We start from the raw sequence: 21372 nt of genomic DNA on the forward strand, positions 1-21372 counted from the left end.
CTTTTGGCTCGTCTCTTACACAGCCAATCCACTTAATTGTCCCGCCCTGTGGCCGTCGAGACTGCCAATCCCTGCCTTTGGGAAGTGTGGTAGGGTATCCCGTAGTCCTAGCGGGTTGCGCCCGAGGCGGGTGGAGGCGGAAGTGGCGGCGCCGGGTCGGGGAGTAGGAAGGAGCCGGGGCTGCAGCTGGAGCGGAGGGGCTGCCAGCCGAGGAGGAGGTGCGGCCGTGGCGCCATATTGCGGCCCTAAGCGGCCGTAACCGAGTCATGGCCGAGACCTACGGTGAGTGGTGGGCCGAAGATGGGGTCTGGGGTCTGGGGTCTGGGCCCAGAAAGAAGACGGCCTGTGGCAATGGGGCGGGGCTTTGTGCCAGGAGGCGGGGTCTGGTATTAAGGGGCAGGGCCTAGTGGATGCTGAGAGGGGTTTAGTGGGTCTGAGGCTGAGCTTAATCGATTTGGGCGGAGCCTGAGGGTCTGGTCTGGGTTGAATAGCTTGGGGCGGGATTTGGGGTAGCCAGTCATGATGGATCAGGATAGGTATTGAGGGAGAGGGTAAGCCTTAATATGTCAGGGTGGAGCCAGCGTGGATGGGGCGGGCCTGACTGGCAGGGGTCGAGTTTGATAGGTTACACAGGATGCCTGATGGGATGCTCTGGACCCTGGAACTGATCTGGCTTGAAAGGTCTGGAATGGGGTTGGAGTTGTCCTTGAATTAGGGGGTGGGGCTTAAGCTTGAGAATAGGGGCAGGGCCTTGGGTAGAGGAAGAAGGAGGGAGTTAGAATTTGAAAATCAGGATGGATGACTCAGGAGGTGGGAGGACAGGGTGGGGTAGAAAGACCACTGGTTTAGGAGTCAGAGGGAGCTGCATTCATTCAACAAATAGAGAATGGCATTGGGAACAAGTGCAAAGACCCTGAGATGGGAACCAGCTTGTCATCTTCAGGGAGTAGACTGAAAGCCAGAGGCTAGAATGGAGTCAATGAATCAGAGTTATAGGAGGTGAAGTCGTGAGGAGCAAGGGCAAGACTGTAGTCTTTTATAAAAGAGGCCTTAGCAATATAATAGCTAAGATCTTGGACTCTGGAGCCAGTTGGCTTGAGTTTGAATACCAGCTCTGCCTACCTGTGCAGTCTTGGGCAAGTCAGTTAACCTTTCTGGCTTTAGTTTCCTTATCTGAAAAATGGGATAATTATTAGTACACCTTCCTCATAAGAATTTTCCTGAGGATTAAGTGAACTGTTAATGTAGGTAAAGAACTTTAGAACCATGTCTGGTACATGGAAAGTATACTGCTCACAAAAATTAGGGGATATTTCAAAACTAATATGAAGCTTAAATATCTCCTAATTTTTGTGAGCAGTATATTTTATAAGAAATTATCTGTTACTGTTGTTATCTACAGCTCTGTTTCTGTTTGTCTTTTTCTCTCCCTGTAACTGATGGCCTCTTGGTTTCCATATTTTCTCCTGCAACTTTCTCTTTGTCTGGGTTTTCCTGATTTTGGCTCCATCTTTTCAGACTTCCTCTTCAAATTCCTGGTGATTGGCAGTGCAGGAACTGGAAAATCATGTCTCCTTCATCAGTTCATTGAGAATAAATGTAAGTGTCGCTGAGAGTGGTCCTAGGAGCACTGAACTGTGGGAATGGGCATAGCGTGGGCAGTGGTTAGGGTGAGCAGGGGCAGGGCTGGCCATAGGTACAACTCTAGTGCTGGCCGCCTGGTCCTTTCTGTGTTGTATGCTCTTTGCTAGGTCTTCCTTGAGCCTTAGTTGTCCCAGCAATGAGAATGGGTTTGTACAGGTTGAGAAGTCTTGGAGGACAGGGAATCCTCTGAACCCCTGCACTGCCTCTTTTCACCCTCCCACTCCCAGTCAAACAGGACTCCAACCACACGATCGGTGTGGAATTCGGATCTCGGGTAGTCAGTGTGGGCGGGAAGACTGTGAAACTACAGATTTGGGACACGGCTGGCCAGGAGCGGTTTCGGTAAGTAGGCTGGGCTCCGAAGGAGGGGTTGGGGAAAGGAGGAGAAAGGAGAGAAAATGGGAGAGAGGTGTGCAGAGAGACTTGGAGATACAACAATAGAAGCAAGGAGACACTGAGAGGGCGGGCAAAGCAGAGGATGAGAGACAGACTGAGTAGCAGGTACTTACAGCTAAAGAAAGAAGGAATCCTGGAGAGAGGATGACAGAGACAGTGAGAGAAAAAGAGGCTGAGAAAGAAGCATAACAAAAAATGAGAGCCAGGGAGAGACCAACAGGCCATAGAGAGACTATGGGGAATTGTGCCCAAGGAGAGAATTGTGCCTGAAGAGAAAGTCACTCTTGGAGTGCGTATGAGAGGGTAGAGATGGAAAGAAGAGTGACTAAAACAGAAAGACAAAGGGACACTTGAAAGAGACACACTGAGAGGGAGAGAGGAGAGAGAAAGACAGAGACAGAGAAGGTGAGACACGGAACTGACACGGAGGGGAGAGAAGTGTAGCAGAGAAATGGAGAAAACTCTCTGTTCTGGGGGGAAAGAGAAGCAAGTAGGGCTCAGCACACAGTATGTCTTCAGGAAATGTCTGCAGAAAAGGTGATAGACACATTGAAACCCTGAGTCTGAGAAATAGGCAGATGAGAAACGAGGGAATAGAGTCCATGAAGAGCTGCTATGTTAATAGTCGTGTGTTAGTTCACTGTGTGAGGTACAAAGAAGCCAGAGACCGAGAGGTGGAGAAAAGACAGGTGTGTGACATAAACTGGGTTTGCAGTAAGTTTAATAAATGCTTGTGGAATGATTGCATGAGTTCCAGAGGAACCCAGGCTGGTGACACAGGGAGGTGTAGACAGTTGGCCACACTGGGAAGGGGGCCTCCCCCAGGCAAAGCAGGAGAGGGACAAGCAGATATGTTTGCACAGCATCTGGCCAGGACTGGGCAAAGGAGAAATGACAGAAAATGTTGAATGAATGAATGAGAAAGCAAGATTGAAGATGAGAGAGCCAGAGCCAGACAGAGACAGAAATAGAGATTTAAAGACATTTACACATAAGGGAGACAGAAAGAAAGACCAGTGAAGAAAAACAGAATGTCAGGGACACAGGCAAAGAGACAAAGAGCAAAGTGAGATAGAGATTGAGGGAGACAGAGACTGAGACAGAGAGAGGCATTGTAGTGAGACCAGACCGTTGCCAGAATTGGGGGGATGGGCCAGCAGTGAAGGGGGGCTTCCGAACCTTCAGTCTCTTTCCGCAGAGGGGGGAAGTCTTGGGGCAGACCCTGGCCTCCGGAGTGACTGGGTCCCCCTGGCCCCACAGGTCAGTGACACGGAGTTACTACCGAGGGGCAGCTGGAGCCCTGTTGGTGTACGACATCACCAGGTGGGTATACGAAATGGGTGACTGGGTGGGGTGGGACCTGGGTGGTCCCTCTCCTGCACCCATCTCCCTCTGTTTTTCTTCTCCACAGCCGGGAGACTTACAACTCGCTGGCTGCCTGGCTGACGGATGCCCGTACACTGGCCAGCCCCAACATTGTGGTCATCCTCTGTGGCAACAAGAAGGACCTGGATCCTGAGCGGGAAGTCACTTTCCTGGAGGCCTCCCGCTTTGCCCAGGAGAATGGTGAGAGTCATATGGCGGGCTGGCGAGGATGGGGGACAGTCCACTGGGGCCGTGGGCTTCCTGTCTCTCTATGGCTGTGCCCAGCAGGGGAATGTGGAAGTTTAGAGGTGTGGCTTCAAATCTGAGTGTTGCCACATGTGCACCATGTGACTGCTCTGGTCCTCAGTTTCCTCATCTAGATAGTGGGGCTCATAATGTTTCTGTATCGAATCCTGCATGATGGTAAAGGGACATGGTTCATGGAAAGCCTTCAGCACCACCTGGATGGAGCAGGTACTTGATAATGTTGGCTGCTAAGATGGTTTCAACCACCATGGCAAGGATACAGGGTATTGGTGTCAGGTAGAGACAGGAAATTCCAATGGCCCTAGGGGACAGGCATGTTTTTGAATAAATAGATAGGACAGGGTTGGCCCCACATTAGTAGGCACTGGCATAGGAGAGTGGACAAGACTGGCAGCCATGTTAGAAGATATGAAAGTACAAACCCACTTGAAAACTTTGTGTTGGCCAAACATCTGCTGGCTTAGGGTCTGTCCACATTCAGTTTGTATACTCCAGGTTTAGAGGAGCTTTGCCCTCAGAAAGATGTGGGTTTTAATCCTGGCTCTTAACTTACTGTACGGCCTTCTCACATGACTGATGGGTGGACTATGGTGGACTTGGCCCTTGCTAGATGGTGGTTGGGACACACTGATGAAGATAGCCTTGGGCCCAGCTCTCAGTTCACTGTGGGGGTAGGTGTGCAGGCAGGCCCATGGCCAGATACTGACAGCCAGAGGAATCGGTGCCAGGCTGGAGGAGACATGGGCCCATGAGAGCCCAGAGGAGGCACATGACCCATCCTGGGAGGTCAGGGAGGACTTTCTGGAGGAGGACATGTGTGAGCTGAGCTCTAAAGGAAGAGCTAAGTAGGTACCTAAGGAGGAGGGCATTCATGGCAGAGGAATGGTGTGTACAAAGGCTGGGAGTGAGGGCAAAGATGGTATGTTTGAGGAACAGAATGAGAGGCAGCAGGTCAGTGTCAGAGTGGAGGATGGGGACTGACTGAGGCCCTGACCTTCTGAGCGTCTGCCCCCAGAGCTAATGTTCCTGGAAACCAGTGCTCTCACAGGGGAGAACGTGGAGGAGGCTTTCCTGAAGTGCGCCCGCACCATCCTTAACAAGATTGACTCAGGTGAGTCTCGGACTGCCTCAAGTGGGAGTGTAAGGTTGGAGCCAGAGGTTTCCAAGGGACCAGTCCTGACCTCTCCCCTCGTCGGCAGGTGAGCTTGACCCTGAGAGGATGGGCTCAGGCATTCAGTACGGTGATGCTTCTCTTCGCCAGCTGCGACAGCCTCGGAATACCCAGGCCATTGCCCCTCAGCCCTGTGGCTGCTGAGACCCGCAGAGTCAGGTGAGATACTGGGGACTGCAGGGTTGGTCTTCTGGTAGGAGGAGTATGGAGCAGAGACAGAGACACAGAAAAGGAGAGGTGACAAAATAAACAGGGAAAAAGAAAAATGCAAAAGCACTTGAATTAAAGGAGCCATGTTCCCAGCCAGGGGGAAGTCCTTTCTATCCCATTGCCAGCTCTCAGCCCTGGATCTCTGATCCTTCGCTTCATAATTCATCAAATATTTACTGAGCACCTACTATGTGCCAGGCTCTGTTCAAATCACTGGTGAAACAGAGAAAAATCCCTGCGCTCATGGAGGAGACAGACAATAAACAAGATACATAAATACATTATATAGTTGTTAGGGAGATAGCTGTGCAGGGTAAGGAGGGGTAAGGAGGAATGGAATTTTGAATAAGATGGTGAAGCAAGGTCTCTGAGAAGATGACATTTGAACAAAGACTCAAAGGAGCTAAGGAAGGAGGGTCATGTGAGGACCTGGGGGAAGAGTGTTCTAGGTAGAGAAAAAAGCCAGTGCATACGCCCTGAGGCAGGGTCATGCCTCGCATGAGCGAGAAAGACCAACGAGGCTAATGTGACTGGAGTGAAGTGCGTATGCGTGTGCATGTGCACATGCATGTGCATGTGTGTTGAGGGTGGTACAGTAGGGGATGAGGCCAGAAGTGGAGGGAAGCAGATCAATTAGGGCCTTGTGGGCCACAGGGAGGACTCGGGCTTATACTCTGGGTGTGATGGGAGCCATAGGAGGGTTCTGAGCAGAGGAAGGATGCAATCTGACTTAGGTGTTCATAGGGTCCCTCTGACTATATATTGGGGTATTGTGGGGAGCAGGAGTGGTTGTTAGGAGACTAATGAGGAGGCTACCTCAAAGTCAAAGTGAGAGACAATGGTAGACAGGACCATGGTGGGGGCAGATAAGGTGCTGAGATGTACGTTCTGTATCCTCCCTAGTCTGTTTCCAGTCTTGTCCCCTCTTGATGTAGCCACTGGGTCTTTCTGAAGCACATCTGATCCTGTCCCCTCCCTGCTTAAAACCATTCACGGCCCCCCAGGGTCCATGGGACACAGCTGAGGCTCCTCAGCCTGATGTTTGACTCTGTAGGGGCTGGCTCCTGCCAACCTTAGCTGCCTCAACTTGCATCTCTCCCCACCTTTCAGGCCACTGTAGCCACACTGAAGTTCTTTCTCAGGGTCTTTGCTCATTCTGTGCCCTCTGCCAGGAACACCATTCCTTCCCTATCTTCCCTGCTAACCTTTCCCTCCTTCAGGAAGCCTGTTTGTTCCAAGCTCCTTGCAAGATCCTACAGGATTTGGTCCCCTCCCTACCTCTCTGGGGGTATGAATGTCTGCCCAGTTCTCCCCTCTGTGCTTCATGCCCACCTCCCCTCCCAGCTATTGGCAGCTCCAGAGTGGCTGCGGGGAAAAGGAATTATACTGGATATGCTTTGAAGGCAGAGCCAAAATGATGTACTCATGATTGAGTATGGAATTTGAGAGAGACAGTCCATGGTAAGTTCTTTGGGCAGTGCTTTTTTCCCTTCGAGACTTTTCCATCTGCTCTGTGTTGGCTGGGTGCACCTGTCCTCCCATCGCCTTTCTTATTCCAACTCCCGTTTATCTTCTGGTCTCTGCTAACGTGATCATCCTGCAGGAATGTTTATCCCAGATGGGGTCACTCCCTCCAGCTGGTGATCTTACAGCTTATTATTTGTACAGTCTTTGTCTTCTCCATCTGAGAAGGAAAGGAGGTGACAGATCACAGACTCCAGAGCCGGGCTTCCTGCAGTTAAGCTCTGACTCTGTCACTTTGTAGCTAGGTGACTCTGGGCAAATAGTTTAACCCAGGGGTCCCCAAACTTTTTACATAGGGGGCCAGTTCACTGTCCCTCAGACCGTTGGAGGGCCGGACTATAAAAAAAAAAACTATGAACAAATCCCTATGCACACTGCAAATATTTTAAAGTAAAAAACCAAAACGGGAACAAATACAATATTTAAAATAAAGAACAAGTAAATTTAAATCAACAAACTGACCAGTATTTCAATGGGAACTAGGCTTCTCTCACTGACCACCAATGAAAGAGGTGCCCCTTCTGGAAGTGCGGCGGGGGCCGGATAAATGGCCTCAGGGGGCTGCACGTGGCCCGCGGGCCGTAGTTTGGGGACCCCTGGTTTAACCTTTCTGGGCCTTGGTTTTCTCACTTAACACTACCTGCCTCATGTTGGTGCTGAGAAGATTGTTAATTCATGTAAAATGCTTAGAATAGGGACTGACACTTAAAGACTCATAAACAGTCTGCTTATGAGGGCTGTTTATTATTTATCTTTTTATCCATTCAAAGAGTCTGGGCTGTGCAGAAATGGATGGGTGTGTACTTTTCACCCCAGGGCTTAGCACACAGTCTGTTTTAGGGTTTACCCTCAGGGAATCAAATATAGTAAGATGATGCTTTTTCAAATTTTGTTGACTGCAGTCTGCAGGAGGAAATATATGTTGACCTAATGTAGTCATACACACGTAAAACTAAAACATGTTTTTCTGGCACTAATACTTTTTTTAAAAAAACTGAGGTGGCCCTGGCTGGATGGCTTGGTTGGTTAGAGCTTCATCCCAAAGTGTAGAGGTTCCAGTTCGATCCCTGGTCAGGGCACATACAGGAACAGATCTGTTCCTTTTTCACTTTCTCTCTCTAAAATCAATAAAAAAATTAAAAAAAAAAATATGGAGGTGATTCACCTCACGCTTTTCTTTCACCACCTGACCTGTGGTGGCACAGTGAATATAGCATCAACCTGGGATGCTAAGGTGGCCAGTTCAAAACCCTGCGTTTGCCTAGTCAGGGCACATACTACCAGTTAATGCTTCCTGCTCCTCCTCCCCTTCTCTCTTTTTTCTTTCTAAAATCAATAAATAAAATCTTTTAAAAAATACTTTAAAAAATAAAACCTGAGGTGATATTCACATAAAATAAATCTAGCCATTTTAAAATGTATCATTTAGTGGCATTTAGTACTTTCACAAGATTATGCAACCACCACTTCTGTCTAGTTCCAGAACATGTTGCTTGAAAAGGAAACCCCATACCCATTAAGCAGTCAGTCTTTATTTCCCCCAGCTTCTGGCACCCACTCATTTGCTTTTATCTCCATGAACCAATATTGTTACATATGATGCACTCTTGATATTTTCTATGTATTCATATATATATATATTTTAGCGAGAGAGACAGAGAGAGGGACAGACAGGCAGGAAGGGAGAGAGATGAGAAGTATCAGTTCTTTATTGTGGCACTTTAGTTGTTCATTGATTGCTTTCTCATATGTGCCTTGACCTGGGGGCTGCAGCTGAGCCAGTGACCTCTTGCTCAAGCCAGTTGACCTTGGACTCAAGCCAGCGACCATGGGGGTCCTGTCTATGATGCCCCGCTCAAGCCGGTGACCCTGCGCTCAAGCTGGTGACCTCAGGGTTTTGAACCTGGATCCTCTGTGTACCAGGCTGATGTTCTATCCACTGCGCCAGTGCCTGGTCAGGCCATTTTATTGTTTTTCAATAAAAGATTGGTCAAGGCCCACTGAACAGATTTCCTACCCCACTTAACTTAGTGCTGTACATTGGAATCACCTGGAGAGCTTTAAAAGTTACTGATGCCTGGGCCTTACCCCAGGAATTCTCAGATGATTTCAGGATTTCTGGAACCTATCAGGTAATGCTATCTACAGCAAAGCAAGAACCACATAACTCAATGTGTCTTCTCAGTTTGGAAAACCCTGGAATGAGACCAGGAGCCAGGGTGATCCAGGACTATAGAAGGACACAGATACAAAGGTGGGGACTTGAAATTTAAACACTGAACTACCTCTCTAGAGACTGAAGGAGACAGCTCTCTGAAGCAAACAGAGAGAAACCCTTAAAGAGTGTGCCATAAATTATGTCCAGACAAGAAATAGAAAGAGTGTAGGAACCCTGGGAGAAAGAGAAAGATATGGAGAGACTGGCACAGATAAGAGGGCAGAAAGGATACCTAGAAATGAGATAGACAAACCAGCTGGACAGAACCAGAATCCTTCCAGTTCACCTCACGCTTTTCTTTCAGCTCACCTGTTCTCTAGGACCAGCCCTGTCTTTCTACCTGGGGCTCAGCCCCAGCCCCCAGAGGCCGAGCCCCTCATCTGCCCTGGCCCCAGAGAAGCTGCCCTGCCATCTGTCCCCCATCCCTGGCCTGGTGGGGCCTGGCTGAGGGGGCAAGACTGAGCCATGGGGGAAGGGGGAATCCATACCTGCTGCTGCATCCTCTGTCTTGGCTACCCCTTGTCCCCCCTGAACCCCTAACCATTCTCAAAGAGTTTCCAAAGCCCGAGACCAGGGCCATTTGGCCCCAGCTCCCCTGGCCCTGCCATTGCAAGTACAAGTTATTTATTACCTGAAGGCCTGCCCTCCCACCCCCATAAAGCATTGTTTATACCTGTGTCTTGGCCTCCATCATTTTGGGGTGGCAGAGAGGGAGGGGAGGTAGAAGAGGTACTTGATGGAAGAAGTGAGTCTTATATTTGGGGCTGTGTTTCTGGGTCGGACATGGTGTGAGGGTGCCTGTTGTAGAGGGAGGTTGTCACTATGTGCACATTTTGTGACTGTGTGGGAGGGCCACATATGTAGCACTGATGTGCCATGCCATGATTGATGGCATCTGTAGGAATGTGTCCTGCTTGTGTGTGTGACACTGTTGTGAAGGCTCTGTGTCCTCAGTGATTGTATTCATGAGACTTCTGTTTGAGACACCAACATGAATAAGAATTCAGGCCTGTGGTGATGCCTATGCATGTCTGATGCCTGAAGGTCTGAGGCAGTGTCCAACTTGTATGTGTGACTGTGTGCCCCTGAGGTCTCTGTGCTTTGATGTGAATTTGGCTCTGATAACGCCTGTCTGTGTACCTGTGCACTATGTGGGTCTTTGTGTAACCCGGACTCATGTGCATACTGGAGTCTGGTATGTTATCTTGTGGCCAGGTGAACCAAGGACACTACATGCTCTGCCAGGGACAGGTGAAGTCCCACCTGCTCTGCTCAGCCTAGGTGAGGCTTAGGGGGTGGGGCCTTAAATGACCTAATCTGCGTATTCCTCCCAGGCCCAGTCACCCAAAATAGTTTTAAAAAGACATGACGAGGCTGTCGTCATGTAAATATATTCTCTACATAGCTTTCCTAGGTTGCTTTATTTTGACTCCCACAGTTGTCCCGAGGGGACAGGGCGGAGTGGTTCCTAGATTTTGCTTTATTTTGACTCCCACAGTTGTCCCGAGGGGACAGGGCGGAGTGGGTCATGAGACCTAGTCTGCTCTTCCTCCTCTCAAGGACGTTCCGCTCTTTTTTCCTCCGTTATAAAAAGGCCTTATGTAAATTATCACGTGTTAATTTACATACATTTCCCAACTACCTACACCGACATTTCTCAGTATCTCAGTCATCCCTATTCTTGAACAGTGAGAAGGCGGAGCCGTCCACGTAAATACCACATCCCGACCCAGCCACTATTCCGCAGCGTTCTAGGCTCATGGAGGATTGACAAGTCCATGTAATTAGCCTTGTTTGCATACCCCTCCCTTGTAATTTGCGTAATACTTGCAGAAAGCCCCCCTTCCCTTGATTCAGCCTTTTCCAATAGAGCTCCGCCTCCCCACGGAGGGGTGGAGCCTAGGATGCAAATAAGCATTGTATCGCCCGGCCCACCTGTTTCGAGTGGGGCTGTTCAGAACGTCCTCACCCCGCCCCGCGCTGGTCGCGCCTGCGCACTGTCACCTTCGCCCGGGCGCGGTCACGTACCCGCCCGGAGAGGCGGGGGCGAAGCGTCGCGGGTGGTGGGGGCGGGGTATGGCGTGCTGTGCGGCGCTGGGCGGCTGGCACAAACGGCGGCGCCGGGGTCGAAGGAAAAAGCTCGGTGAGGAGAGCTCGGGGAAGGAAGGGAGCGGGGTGGAGAGGGTGTTCGAGCCGGGCACTGGCGCGAGCCGGGCAGGGTGTGGGGGCCGCGCCGGACCCGCGGTAGCGGAGCCTGGCGACCCTGGGGAGGGGAAGTGGGGGTGGGGCGTGGGGGAGGGATCATCCGACAGGCACGTTTAGTGCCGGCTGTCGCGAGGGTTGGGGTGGCAGCGGGGAACGCGAGCCTGACGGAGGGGGAGGGGAGGGGGCAGAGGTCCTAGCGGCCCCTAGGCTCTGCCTCCGTCGCCAGCTGCGCCCCGACGGACCCTCAGTGCCCGCTCCAAAGGGAGTTGGGCAGCGGCACTTTTTTCCCTAGTCCTGTCCGCGAGCGCATGAACCCTTCTCCCTCTGTGTCTCTTTGGATCCTCCCCCCGCGTCTCCTTTCCGTCCGTCTGTCTCAGGACCTCCCTTCCGTCTGGGTGTGTGTCATCCCCCAACAAGCTTTCTCCGGTTGGGGAAGGGTCGACCCCTCCACCCCGGTCTATCTCGCTGTCTCAGGCCCTCCTTTCCAGCTTTTCTCCGGTTTGTTTTTCTGTCTCTGTCCCCACCCCACCCCCACAACTCCTCCTGTTCTCTTTGTCTTTGGATTCCCTATTTTCCTGTCTGTGGACCCCCACATTCCCTGTGACTCTCCGGAACCCCCAGGCAGATCATCCTTACTTGTTCTATTACCCCCCCCCCCCTTCAGCGTTCCTTTTCTACTTAAGATCCTCCCTCTTTTTTGTTTGTCTCTCAGTGTGTGGATGCTCTCTCCCCCAGCCCCCACCACAGCTCTCTGTTTTGGATCATCTACCCAGCCTTACTCCTACAGCTGTCCCCCTCACTGACTTTTGTCTGTCAGTTATTTCCCCTCAAAACTCCCAGGGTCTTCTCTCCCGATTTGGCTCAGGTTTGGGGGTTTCAGTAGCCAACTTTGTCTGCCTTTCTATTGCTCCTCCATTGCTTCCCTTCCCCTAGCCAATTTGAGTCTAGCTCCTTGAACATCCTTCCTCCCCTCTCTTTCTCCAGTTACCCTGACAGGTCCCTTCCCAGGCCCCTAGGGACAGCAGAGGACTTGGGGACCAGCGAGCACTACCAGGGCAGAAGAGCTGCTGCCACTTGCCCTGCCTCACCCTACCCCACGCCAGGCCCGGCCTCCCTGGCCCCCCGGCTGCATCAATTGGAGGAGGAGGCGGCAGCGGAGGAGGGTGGCACCATGGGCCCGGGCCGTGCCCTCCATGCCCGGGGGATGAAGACGTTGCTGCCATGGACAGCCCATGCCAGCCGCAGCCCCTGAGTCAGGCTCTCCCTCAGTTGCTGGGTTCTGTGTCAGAGCCCTTAGAGCCTGGCCGGTCCAGGATGGGGGTGGAGAGGTACCTGCCATGTCCCCTGCTACCCTCCTACCACCGTCCAGGAGTACCTGCTGAAGCCTCGGCAGGGAGTGGGATTCCCAGAGCCACAGCCACTTCCACCACAGTCAGCCCCCTGCCAGAGGGCTTTGGTGGGCAGGATGGTGGTGAGCTGCGACCACTGCAGAGTGAGGGTGCTGCAGCACTAGTCTCCAAGGGGTGTCAGCGACTGGCAGCTCAGGGTGCTCAGCCTGAGGCCCCTAAGCGGAAATGGGCAGAGGATGGTGGGGATGCCCCAGCACCCAGCAAGCGGCCCTGGGCGAGGCAGGAAAACCAGGAGGAGGAAGGCGAGGGTGGTATGGGCTGCAGTAGTGGCCGTGGTGAGGCCCGTGGTGGCCTGAGGGAGGAGGAGCTGCCCACTGCAACTGAGCGCCTGGCCCTGGACTATATTGTGCCCTGCATGCGGTACTATGGCATCTGTGTCAAGGACAGCTTCCTGGGGGCAGCACTGGGTGGCCGTGTGTTGGCTGAGGTAGAAGCCCTAAAGCGGGGTGGGCGCCTGCGTGATGGGCAGCTAGTGAGCCAGCGGGCTATCCCGCCACGCAGCATTCGTGGGGACCAGATCGCCTGGGTAGAAGGCCACGAGCCAGGCTGTCGAAGCATCGGGGCTCTCATGGCCCACGTGGACACTGTGATTCGGCACTGTGCTGGGCGGCTGGGCGGCTACGTCATCAATGGGCGCACCAAGGTAAGGCAGCCCTGCACTCATTTGTTGGATGCCTTATGCTCTGAGCACCAGTGGGTTTGGAGATGCTTCTAGGGGTCACAGAAGGGTTTAGGCAGCTCACATGGAGGAAGTATTGGAATTCACTTTGGGCTCTCATTTCCTGTTGGGACTCTGGGGAGTCTGTGTGCTTTCTTCCTGTGGGCTGTAGTTTGTGCACCTATAAACCAGGGGTTTGTTTGGCCTGTAGCTACAGTGCTGCTTGATCTTGCCAGTGATCCTCCTGAAGAACCCAAGGAAAGGTGCTGATGTCCATACCTCTACATCTGTACGTGGTTTACAGTCTTCTGATGTGTTCATGGGCCCCAGACCCATGAAACATAGGCACACGTTTTGCTTTTGTCTATCCACTCTTGTCCGTCCCTGTTTTCATTCTTTCCGCTTCCCCTATGCTTTCATTCATCCCTGTTTGCTGGTTTGTCTGTCAAGTCCATCCTGTCCTCCATCTGTCTGTGGTCTGTCCGTTGTTGTCTCCCAGGCAGGAGAACCGGGAGGTGGAGGGGGGAGAGTAGCAGTAGTGAAGCCAGTGCCAGGCTGAGGAAGGAGGTGCTGCCCACTATCCTGGTGCTCTGTGTACCATCCTGTGGTGTCTGTGTCAAGGACAGCTTCCTGGGGGTGGCACTGGGTGGTGGCTGTGTGCTGACTAGGATAGAGGTCCTGTCCACCTTTCTTACTCTTGCCCACCCTAGTCCTTGTTCTCCATTCTTTTTGTCCATTATTTCATCTCTGTCTTACTCTCATCTGTTCTCTTGATCCCCAGTCTTTGTGTCTCTTGGTCCCTTTTTCTTTAGAGCAGTGATTGGCAAACCGTGGCTCGCAAGCCACATGTGGCTCAATCAGATTGAGGATGCTTTTAGCAAAGGCCAGTTTAGGAGTACCCTAATTAAGTTAATAACAATGTATCTACCTGTATAGTTTAAATTTAAAAAGTTTGGCTCTCAAAAGAAATTTCAATTGTTGTACTGTTGATATTTGGCTCTATTGACTAATGAGTTTGACGACCACTGCTTTAGAGTAATATTAATAGTTACTCATCTTTTTTAGGGCCCTGGGCCTTTTTGAGAATCTGAAATTTTATATTATTTTTTTAAGAAAAATGCTGATTTGATTGGAGTCTGTGGGCAGTTGTCAGGGCCTCCAGGTGCACATTCAAGAACCTGGGCCAGGGCTCTGCACAGGACAGTGGTCCATAGGGCTTCTCTGGCCTGCTGACACGTTATCTTCATGGAGGGGGGTGAGAGACCTTGAGTCCAAGGATTGGTGGTGGTTGGAAAATGCTGTGTAGAGAGTGCCCACTGCACAACATCAGTGATGCCTGGCTGATGGTACTGGCTATATTCTACCCTTTGGGCATGAGATTGTGCTCCTGATGTCCCCACCCTCCTTTCTCAGAACCCGTCTCAGGTTCTACCTCTGTACAGCTTCCTTCTCAGGCTGGAGCTGGCTCAGGGACCAGGGCTCCCCTGGGCCTAGGCCAGTATCCTCCCCACCCCAGTTGGAACTTGTCCTACTTCCCTCTCCCTCCTACTACTTGATAGCTGCAGAGCCAGGGGCCACCACTCCCTGTGCTGGGCTCCTGCTCAGGCTGGAGAGATGACTGGGAGTTTCTGTGGCTACAGGGTGCTCAGCAGCTTCCCCCGAGGGTCCCCAATCCTTGCAGGAAGTTGGTGGTAGACCACAAGAGCTGAATGGCCCTGGGCAGGACACTACTCTGAACCTTTGCTCATCCACAGGATAGGAAAACCAGGTTAAGTCCCCAGCTAGTCTGGTGATTTAGGAGGGGAGTGGGAGAGATTAGAAGGAGCAGATCTCTTCCTCTTTGGTGCCTTGGATGTGACTGGGATTAGGTCCCTGGCTAGGATTGGGGGGGTACTTTTTTAGCCCTAGGTAACTCCTATTGCCCTGGAGGTAAGTCAGACTGGACTGAGAAGGGAGGGGAGGAGCCAACCCAATCACTGGAGTTTGTCTCAGACCTTCCCCTGCCCCAGTGAGACAGCAACTCCAGGCTTCTCACCTCTAAAGGGTAACACCTGGGTTCCCTCCCCTAGCTCTGCAGTAAGACAGTGTGGGTGCTGGGTTGGGTGGCCTCAGTGGTGGTGGGGCACTGATCACCAGTATGGTTAGGGTCAGCAACAGCTTGCTGTCTTTCTGAATGGAGCTCCTTTTTCTTTTGTCTTCCCTCCTCTTCCTCTCTGGTCCCTCTGCTCAGTTGGCCTGTAAGTAGGAGAGAGTTGATTCCTGCTGGCCTCAGGGACTACCATAGGGGACCCCAGGGAAGACCTGATGGGCTTGGTTTGCCCCTTTAAGAGTAGCTTTGGGGGTGGGGCCTGCTGGCATTGGCTCAGTCTCTAGCTTCTGATTTGGGTGTGTGAGTGTATGTGGTGGGGCTGTGGGGGGCATTGTCACCAATAGCCTTTCACTCTTCAGTTTCCTGGCTCTGATCCCAGCTGTCTCTTTCCTGAGGTGGAAGGGTGAGGAACAAGTTTCCACCTTGTCCCTTTCGTTTGTGGGGGAGGAAGTAGATGCTTCTCTGGGGCCAGAGTATACTTCCAACCTCCACTCCTCATGGTGTGAGTATGTAGGGGGAAAGGTGAGCCTTAAAGGGCCTATTTCTGTGCCTAGCCTTCGTGTAGCAGTCCTGTTCCATGCCAGACTCCAGAGGGTGTCCCTGCTTCACGGTGGGAGACACTCTGTGAGGGTGCACAAGGCAGGGTGGAATGGAGGCTCTGAGGAGTGCTTTTAGTCAGCTACCTCCTGGGCATTAGGGAGACAGGCCTGGCCCCAGGGGCTTCCATGGGGCTGCTTTCTGGGCCAATACTAAGTAAACACGTACCTAGTTGATTACACACTGAGAGTGGGAAGTCAGTGTAGGTGCCTTTAGCTAGAGTACTCAAGATGCCCCTTGACCTGAGACGTGAATACCAAGAGTACAGGAGAAGAATGTTCCAGGCAGGCGCAAAGGTCTTGGGAATGAGGTTGGCCTGGTTAGAAAGAACAGTAAGGAGGCCTGAGAAGCTGGAGCAGAGTGACAGGGATAGGCGATGAGGTTGGTAACCTTGGAGACTGTGGTCAGTAGTTTGTATTTTTTCGGGATGCACTGGATACTTGATGGGATTTGAATGATGAAGAGCTGGAGTAAAAGGTCTTTGGCAGCTGTGAAGATGGATTGTGGAGGGAGAAGCTGCAGCACTGGACCCTTTTTCCCACCCCCTCCTTGTGCACAACCAACAAAATCTCTACTTGGATTCTAACTTGGGAGGCTTCACCATCCGTAATCAGTGACTCACTGATTCTGGGCCACAGGGTGTTCTTTTCTCCTGGTGAGGTGCTTGCTCAGAGTACTGATCCATGTGCAGGGAGTGAGCAGTGCAAAGAAAATGCTCCTTCTGAACTGGGGAGCAGCTGCAGCGTCTTCATGTCAGTACGTCCTTATTTGCCTCATCTAGTCCTATCAGTGGCTTTGGGCAGAGGGTACGACTGGGACTCTTTTTTTTTTTTTTTACAGAGAGTGAGTCAGAGAGAGGGATAGACAGGGACAGACAGACAGGAACGGAGAGAGATGAGAAGCATCAATCATTAGTTTTTCATTGCGCGTTACAACACCTTAGTTGTTCATTGATTGCTTTCTCATATGTGCCCTGACCGCGGGCCTTCAGCAGACCGAGTAATCCCTTGCTGGAACCAGCGACCTTGGGTTCAAGCTGGTGGGATTTTGCTCAAACCAGATGAGTCCACGCTCATGCTGGTGACCTCAGGGTCTCGAACCTGGGTCTTCTGCATCCCAGTCCGACTCTCTATCCACTGCGCCACCATCTGGTCAGGCTCTTTTTCTTTTTCTTTTTTAATGTTGTTTCAACCTGTGCTTTGGTTTTTCCATTATGTGGCAGGCACCATGCTGGGTGCCTTCCCATTTATGTCTTGTTCAGTTCTCACAACCTATGAAGTAGTTGTCAGCTCCATGTCATGGATGAGGAACCTGAGACAGGAAGTTGTGTCATTTTCCCACCCCTTCCCCCAACATCACAGTTTGTGTAGCAGCTCTGAAATGAATCCAGTATTAGGTCTGTAGGGACACCTTGATGAGAAACAGGCCTTGAGTGGGTAGGCCCAGGCCTCAGCATAGTCAGTGCTGCCCAGGGCAGTGGCAGCCATCAGGGAGAGGAGGCAAGAACCTTGTGGCTAGACCTGTACACACAGAGGCCAAGGCCTTGAATGAGTCCTATTATATCTCTGTGTTGCCTGGCCTGTTGGCAGCGTGTTGGATAATGTGTCGACCTGGAATGCTGAGGTCATAAGTTCGAAACCCAGGGCTTGCTCTGTCAAGGCACATAATGAGAGTTGATGCTTCCTCCTCCCCCCCTCCTCTCTAAAATGAATAAGATCTTAAAAAAAAAAATCTGTGTGGTCAGGAACCTCCAAAGTTAGGTTCTCGGAGGGGTTAATGCCACTGCCCTAAACAGCAGGTATTATTAGCACTATTTTACAGATGAGGAAGTTAAGGCCTTTTCAGATGATGGGACTGCCCAGGGTTACTCAACAAGTTATCCTTGGAGTTGGGATTAGATCTCAGGTTTTAGTCATAGTCTAGGTTTTAGCACCTGTTCAAATGTGTAGGAGACATAATTTATTTAGCAGGGATTTTTTGTGGTCAGGGGAAGTGGTTCTAAACATTACTGTGCATTAGAATTACCATAGGAACCTTTAAAATTCCATGCTCCACCTTAGAATAAGTATGTGAGAATGTCTATGGTGGGCCTGGGCATCAGTGTCCCAGGTGGTTCCACTCTGCAGCCATGGGCGAGAAGCCCTGGTGGAGAGCTCACATCACTGCACACAAGAACACCTTTACACTGGTTTTATTCTGCTGAAACGTCTGAGGTGGGGTTGGGTTATCTTTAAAAAGTGAAACGTTCAGTTGCTCTTTGAACCCCGTCTGGGTGCTGGCTTTAGGTTTGTGTGTATGTGGGGGGTGGGGTGGGGGTAGTAGGCTATTGAGGCCCTGTAGCTGAGGTTTCTGGTAGATGGGGACTTGGCTAAAAGTGCAAGTTTTGGGGCTGGAGCCCTTAGAGTTCAGGACACCTGAGGAGTCAGAGATGAGGGGCATGGAGGGGTGAGGAAGAGGAGGTAATGGCTACTTCCCCAATGTCTCTGCCTAACTCCAGTAAACCACTTCCATCTGTCTCTGCCAGGCCATGGTGGCGTGTTACCCAGGCAACGGGCTGGGGTATGTGAGGCATGTTGACAATCCCCACGGAGATGGGCGCTGCATCACATGTATCTATTACCTGAATCAGAACTGGGACATCAAGGTAGGGGGTGGGGATGTGGTGGGGTGGTATGCATCCACTCCATTTTCCACTTTCAGCTCAGCTTCTAGCCTTCTCTGGTTCTTCTTCTCAACCCACTCGGGAGCGGGGCACCTCCTCTCCAGCTGACTGTGTGGTGGCAGAGTCCCATCCTTCGGGAAATGGTGCAGTCTGCCCAGCCCCTGGCCTAATGGACCTTCCCCTCTATTTCCTTTTTTCTTTATTAGCTTCTTGCCCATCTCCATGGTAATGCAGACTCTGGGTTGTCATATTAGGAGGCTGAGAGGTGGGAGGAAGTTATATGTGCAGCTGCTACACTGTTAGTGGCTCCTGCCTCATCCTCTGGTATGCCCTCAGGTGCATGGCGGCCTGCTGCAGATCTTCCCTGAGGGCCGGCCTGTGGTTGCCAACATCGAGCCACTTTTTGATCGGCTGCTCATTTTCTGGTCTGACCGGCGGAACCCCCATGAGGTGAAACCAGCCTATGCCACCAGGTATGGCCCATACTTCTGGGATATGCCCAGGTGCTCCCTGAATGACGAGGCTGTGAGGGAGGTACTGAGAGGGGCTTAGGTGGGAACAGACTGGGCTCAGAGGGGGAACTCTAATGTCACTGTGGATATGGTGGCTGGAGTTGAAGAAAAGTGATCTCTAACTCCCTGTGGTGCTGCTCTGGTCCCCAGGTACGCCATCACTGTCTGGTATTTTGATGCCAAGGAGCGAGCAGCAGCCAAAAACAAGTATCAGCTAGGTACCTGCCTCCCAAATGGTATCCCTTCCTTCAAGTCCTTCTTGTTCCATGACCTCACCAGGCCTTGAGCCACCTCATCCACGTCATCTGTGTTTTACTAAATCCTGCCACATTTTCACCTCTGGTCTACTTCCCTAGACAACAACTCTCCTGGTGTCCCCAGCATGAACCCCATATTTTCTGGTCCTCTCCCCCACTTTCCTAGCTTTTCTGTGGCCTCTTTGTTTTCCTGATGACTCACTATCTCCTGTCCCTCTCTGCCTCCCACATGCCCCAGCATCAGGACAGAAAAGTGTCCAAGTACCTGTATCTCAGCCGACTACGCCCACCTAGTGGCCAGCCCAAGAGCTGCATGGACAGACAGCTTGCCCTGACTTTGGAAGAGCGCTGGGCCGGTGCTGCCTGGCCAGCAGCCCACAAGTCTTCGTGCCTGCTCCTTCCCCACCATTGCTGCTGCTTCCGACTTTGCCTCTGTTCTGCCTGGTGTGGAGGGTTCCCTCAGTCTCTGAGGACCATAAAGGAGAGATCTCTGCTGCCCTGTGGTGGGGGCTGGGGTTGTGACCTGGGCAGGGGCCACTGTTGGGAGCTACCATTACTGGAGCTGGGGGCCTGTGTCCTGCCCTGTCTGGTTGTGCCCCTCTCAGGTGTGGAGAGCCGGAAGGGGGCACTGCCATTACCCACCAGGATGCAGGATTTGGGGTTGAGGTGAGTCATGGCCTCTTGCTGGCAAAGGTTTGTGAGGGGAGTAATCCCTCACTCCTCCAGCCTGGAATGTGAAGTGACTCCCAATCCCCTTGGCGCTGGCACCTTTTGGACTAGACCGCTGCCGCATTGGCAGGGTAAAAGGTGCTGGGAGGAGCATGGGTGAAAGTCCTGTCAGCCAAGAAATAAATAAAAGTTTACCTCAGAGCTCCACACATCTCTCTCCCCCTCTTTCTTTTCTTGGCAAGGGGACACCTCCATCTGCAATTCGGGGTCTTTATTAAGTAAAAGAGGTAAGGAGGTCTGAAAGTCAGTGAACAGAGTGGCTAAGCCTGCCCCCAGTAGTGGAACCGGAAAGCTGAGGGGATGCTGCCCAGGCCAGCGCTCTGCTGGGGGAGGTCTGTAGTGAACAGAGTGGCCAAGCCTGCCCCCAGTAGATGGAACTGGAAAGCTGAGGGGATGCTGCCCAGGCCAGCGCTCTGCTGGGTGAGGTCTGTGTTGGTGCGCTTCCCACAGGAGCAGGTAGAACCACTGCAGGGTGGTGGTGAAGAAGATCTCTGGGCCAGGTCTGCACCCAAACACATCTACTGTTGGGGATACAGAGATTTAGGGTGAGAACCCCAAAGCATGCACAAGCTAGTCCCCTCCCTGCCATGCCCAGACCTGGGACAAAGGCATGAAGGAACTGGCCCTTGTCCAGAAGGTGGTAGGGTTGAAGTGGGTAGGGTCCTGGTATGCAGACACAAGCAGAGGCATTAGGAAGGTGCCCTAGGGGGATGTGTGTTACCCATGAATTTGGCAAGACTGCTTTTCATCTGAGACCCATTTAGAAGCCACTGGGACAGTGGGGCCTTATTGTTTCCAGGGCTGTGCACGTGCTCATGTCTGCTGATCTTGGTTAACTTGTTTCCAGCCCCATGGACAATCACCAGGCCTGGTGGACACCTTGGGCAGAAAGGGGCTGCACAGGTGGGCATTGCAGGTGAGGGAATGTGACAGTCCTAGGGATCTCACTGTGTTGAAGCACTGGATCTCCTGCAGTACCCTGTTGGTGCAGGGCAGGCATCGTCCTCCAGATTTAGGAGGTGTGCTTGACCTACCATAGTGTCCAGCTCTTTGTACCTTGGCTGGGACCAAAGAAGTGTGTGAGCCATACACATTTCACCCTCAGCCATCCCCAAACTGGTTTGCTCAACTTGGGCTCTCCTGATGGCAAACATGCCACCTCTGGGAAGTTGAATAGAATGAGGAGCCCATAGCCCAGGTTGGTTCTCATGGTCTCAGTGTGGCCAAAGGAAAGGTTATGTGTGGTCACTACCAAAGTTTCCTCCTGGAAGTGACTCGGGGTCGTTCTGTTCCTATGGACAGAGGAGAGAGGTGCTGCTGAAGGACAGGCGTCTCCTTAAGGCGGCATGGATGGAGTTGAGGATAGCAGGGGCCTGTACCTTATCCATTTGATCTAGGAAGCAATTGATGAAATCATGGGGCTCCCAAGGCTGCTGTGTCTCCGTGTCCGAGTGCTGCT

At 51.9% G+C, this 21372-nt stretch overlaps 2 protein-coding genes across 4 annotated transcripts; both read left to right on the plus strand.

The window, feature by feature from the left end:
• The first annotated feature begins 100 nt into the window (after positions 1–100).
• Positions 101–9473, plus strand: RAB4B (RAB4B, member RAS oncogene family). 2 transcript variants are annotated; one of them, XM_066349001.1, is made up of 8 exons: positions 101–282; positions 1519–1599; positions 1872–1986; positions 3301–3363; positions 3452–3606; positions 4688–4783; positions 4872–5002; positions 8351–8573. In XM_066349001.1, the coding sequence occupies exons 1-7, from the start codon at positions 267–269 to the stop codon at positions 4985–4987; spliced, it is 642 nt and encodes a 213-aa protein (XP_066205098.1). In that variant the 5' UTR covers positions 101–266; the 3' UTR covers positions 4988–5002; positions 8351–8573. The 2 variants fall into 2 exon arrangements, with proteins under 2 accessions (XP_066205098.1, XP_066205097.1); XM_066349000.1 differs by lacking the exon at positions 8351–8573 and adding an exon at positions 9100–9473 and having other exon boundaries at positions 102–282.
• A 1364-nt stretch (positions 9474–10837) lies between these two features.
• EGLN2 (egl-9 family hypoxia inducible factor 2) lies at positions 10838–20062 on the plus strand. 2 transcript variants are annotated; one of them, XM_066348229.1, is made up of 6 exons: positions 10838–10938; positions 11985–13052; positions 18278–18397; positions 18752–18888; positions 19078–19145; positions 19423–20062. In XM_066348229.1, the coding sequence occupies exons 2-6, from the start codon at positions 12222–12224 to the stop codon at positions 19476–19478; spliced, it is 1212 nt and encodes a 403-aa protein (XP_066204326.1). In that variant the 5' UTR covers positions 10838–10938; positions 11985–12221; the 3' UTR covers positions 19479–20062. The 2 variants fall into 2 exon arrangements, with proteins under 2 accessions (XP_066204326.1, XP_066204327.1); XM_066348230.1 differs by lacking the exon at positions 10838–10938 and adding an exon at positions 11176–11395.
• Positions 20063–21372: the final 1310 nt, after the last annotated feature.

Source organism: Saccopteryx leptura, chromosome 9 (assembly GCF_036850995.1).
Source record: "Saccopteryx leptura isolate mSacLep1 chromosome 9, mSacLep1_pri_phased_curated, whole genome shotgun sequence".
Lineage (NCBI taxonomy): Eukaryota > Metazoa > Chordata > Mammalia > Chiroptera > Emballonuridae > Saccopteryx > Saccopteryx leptura.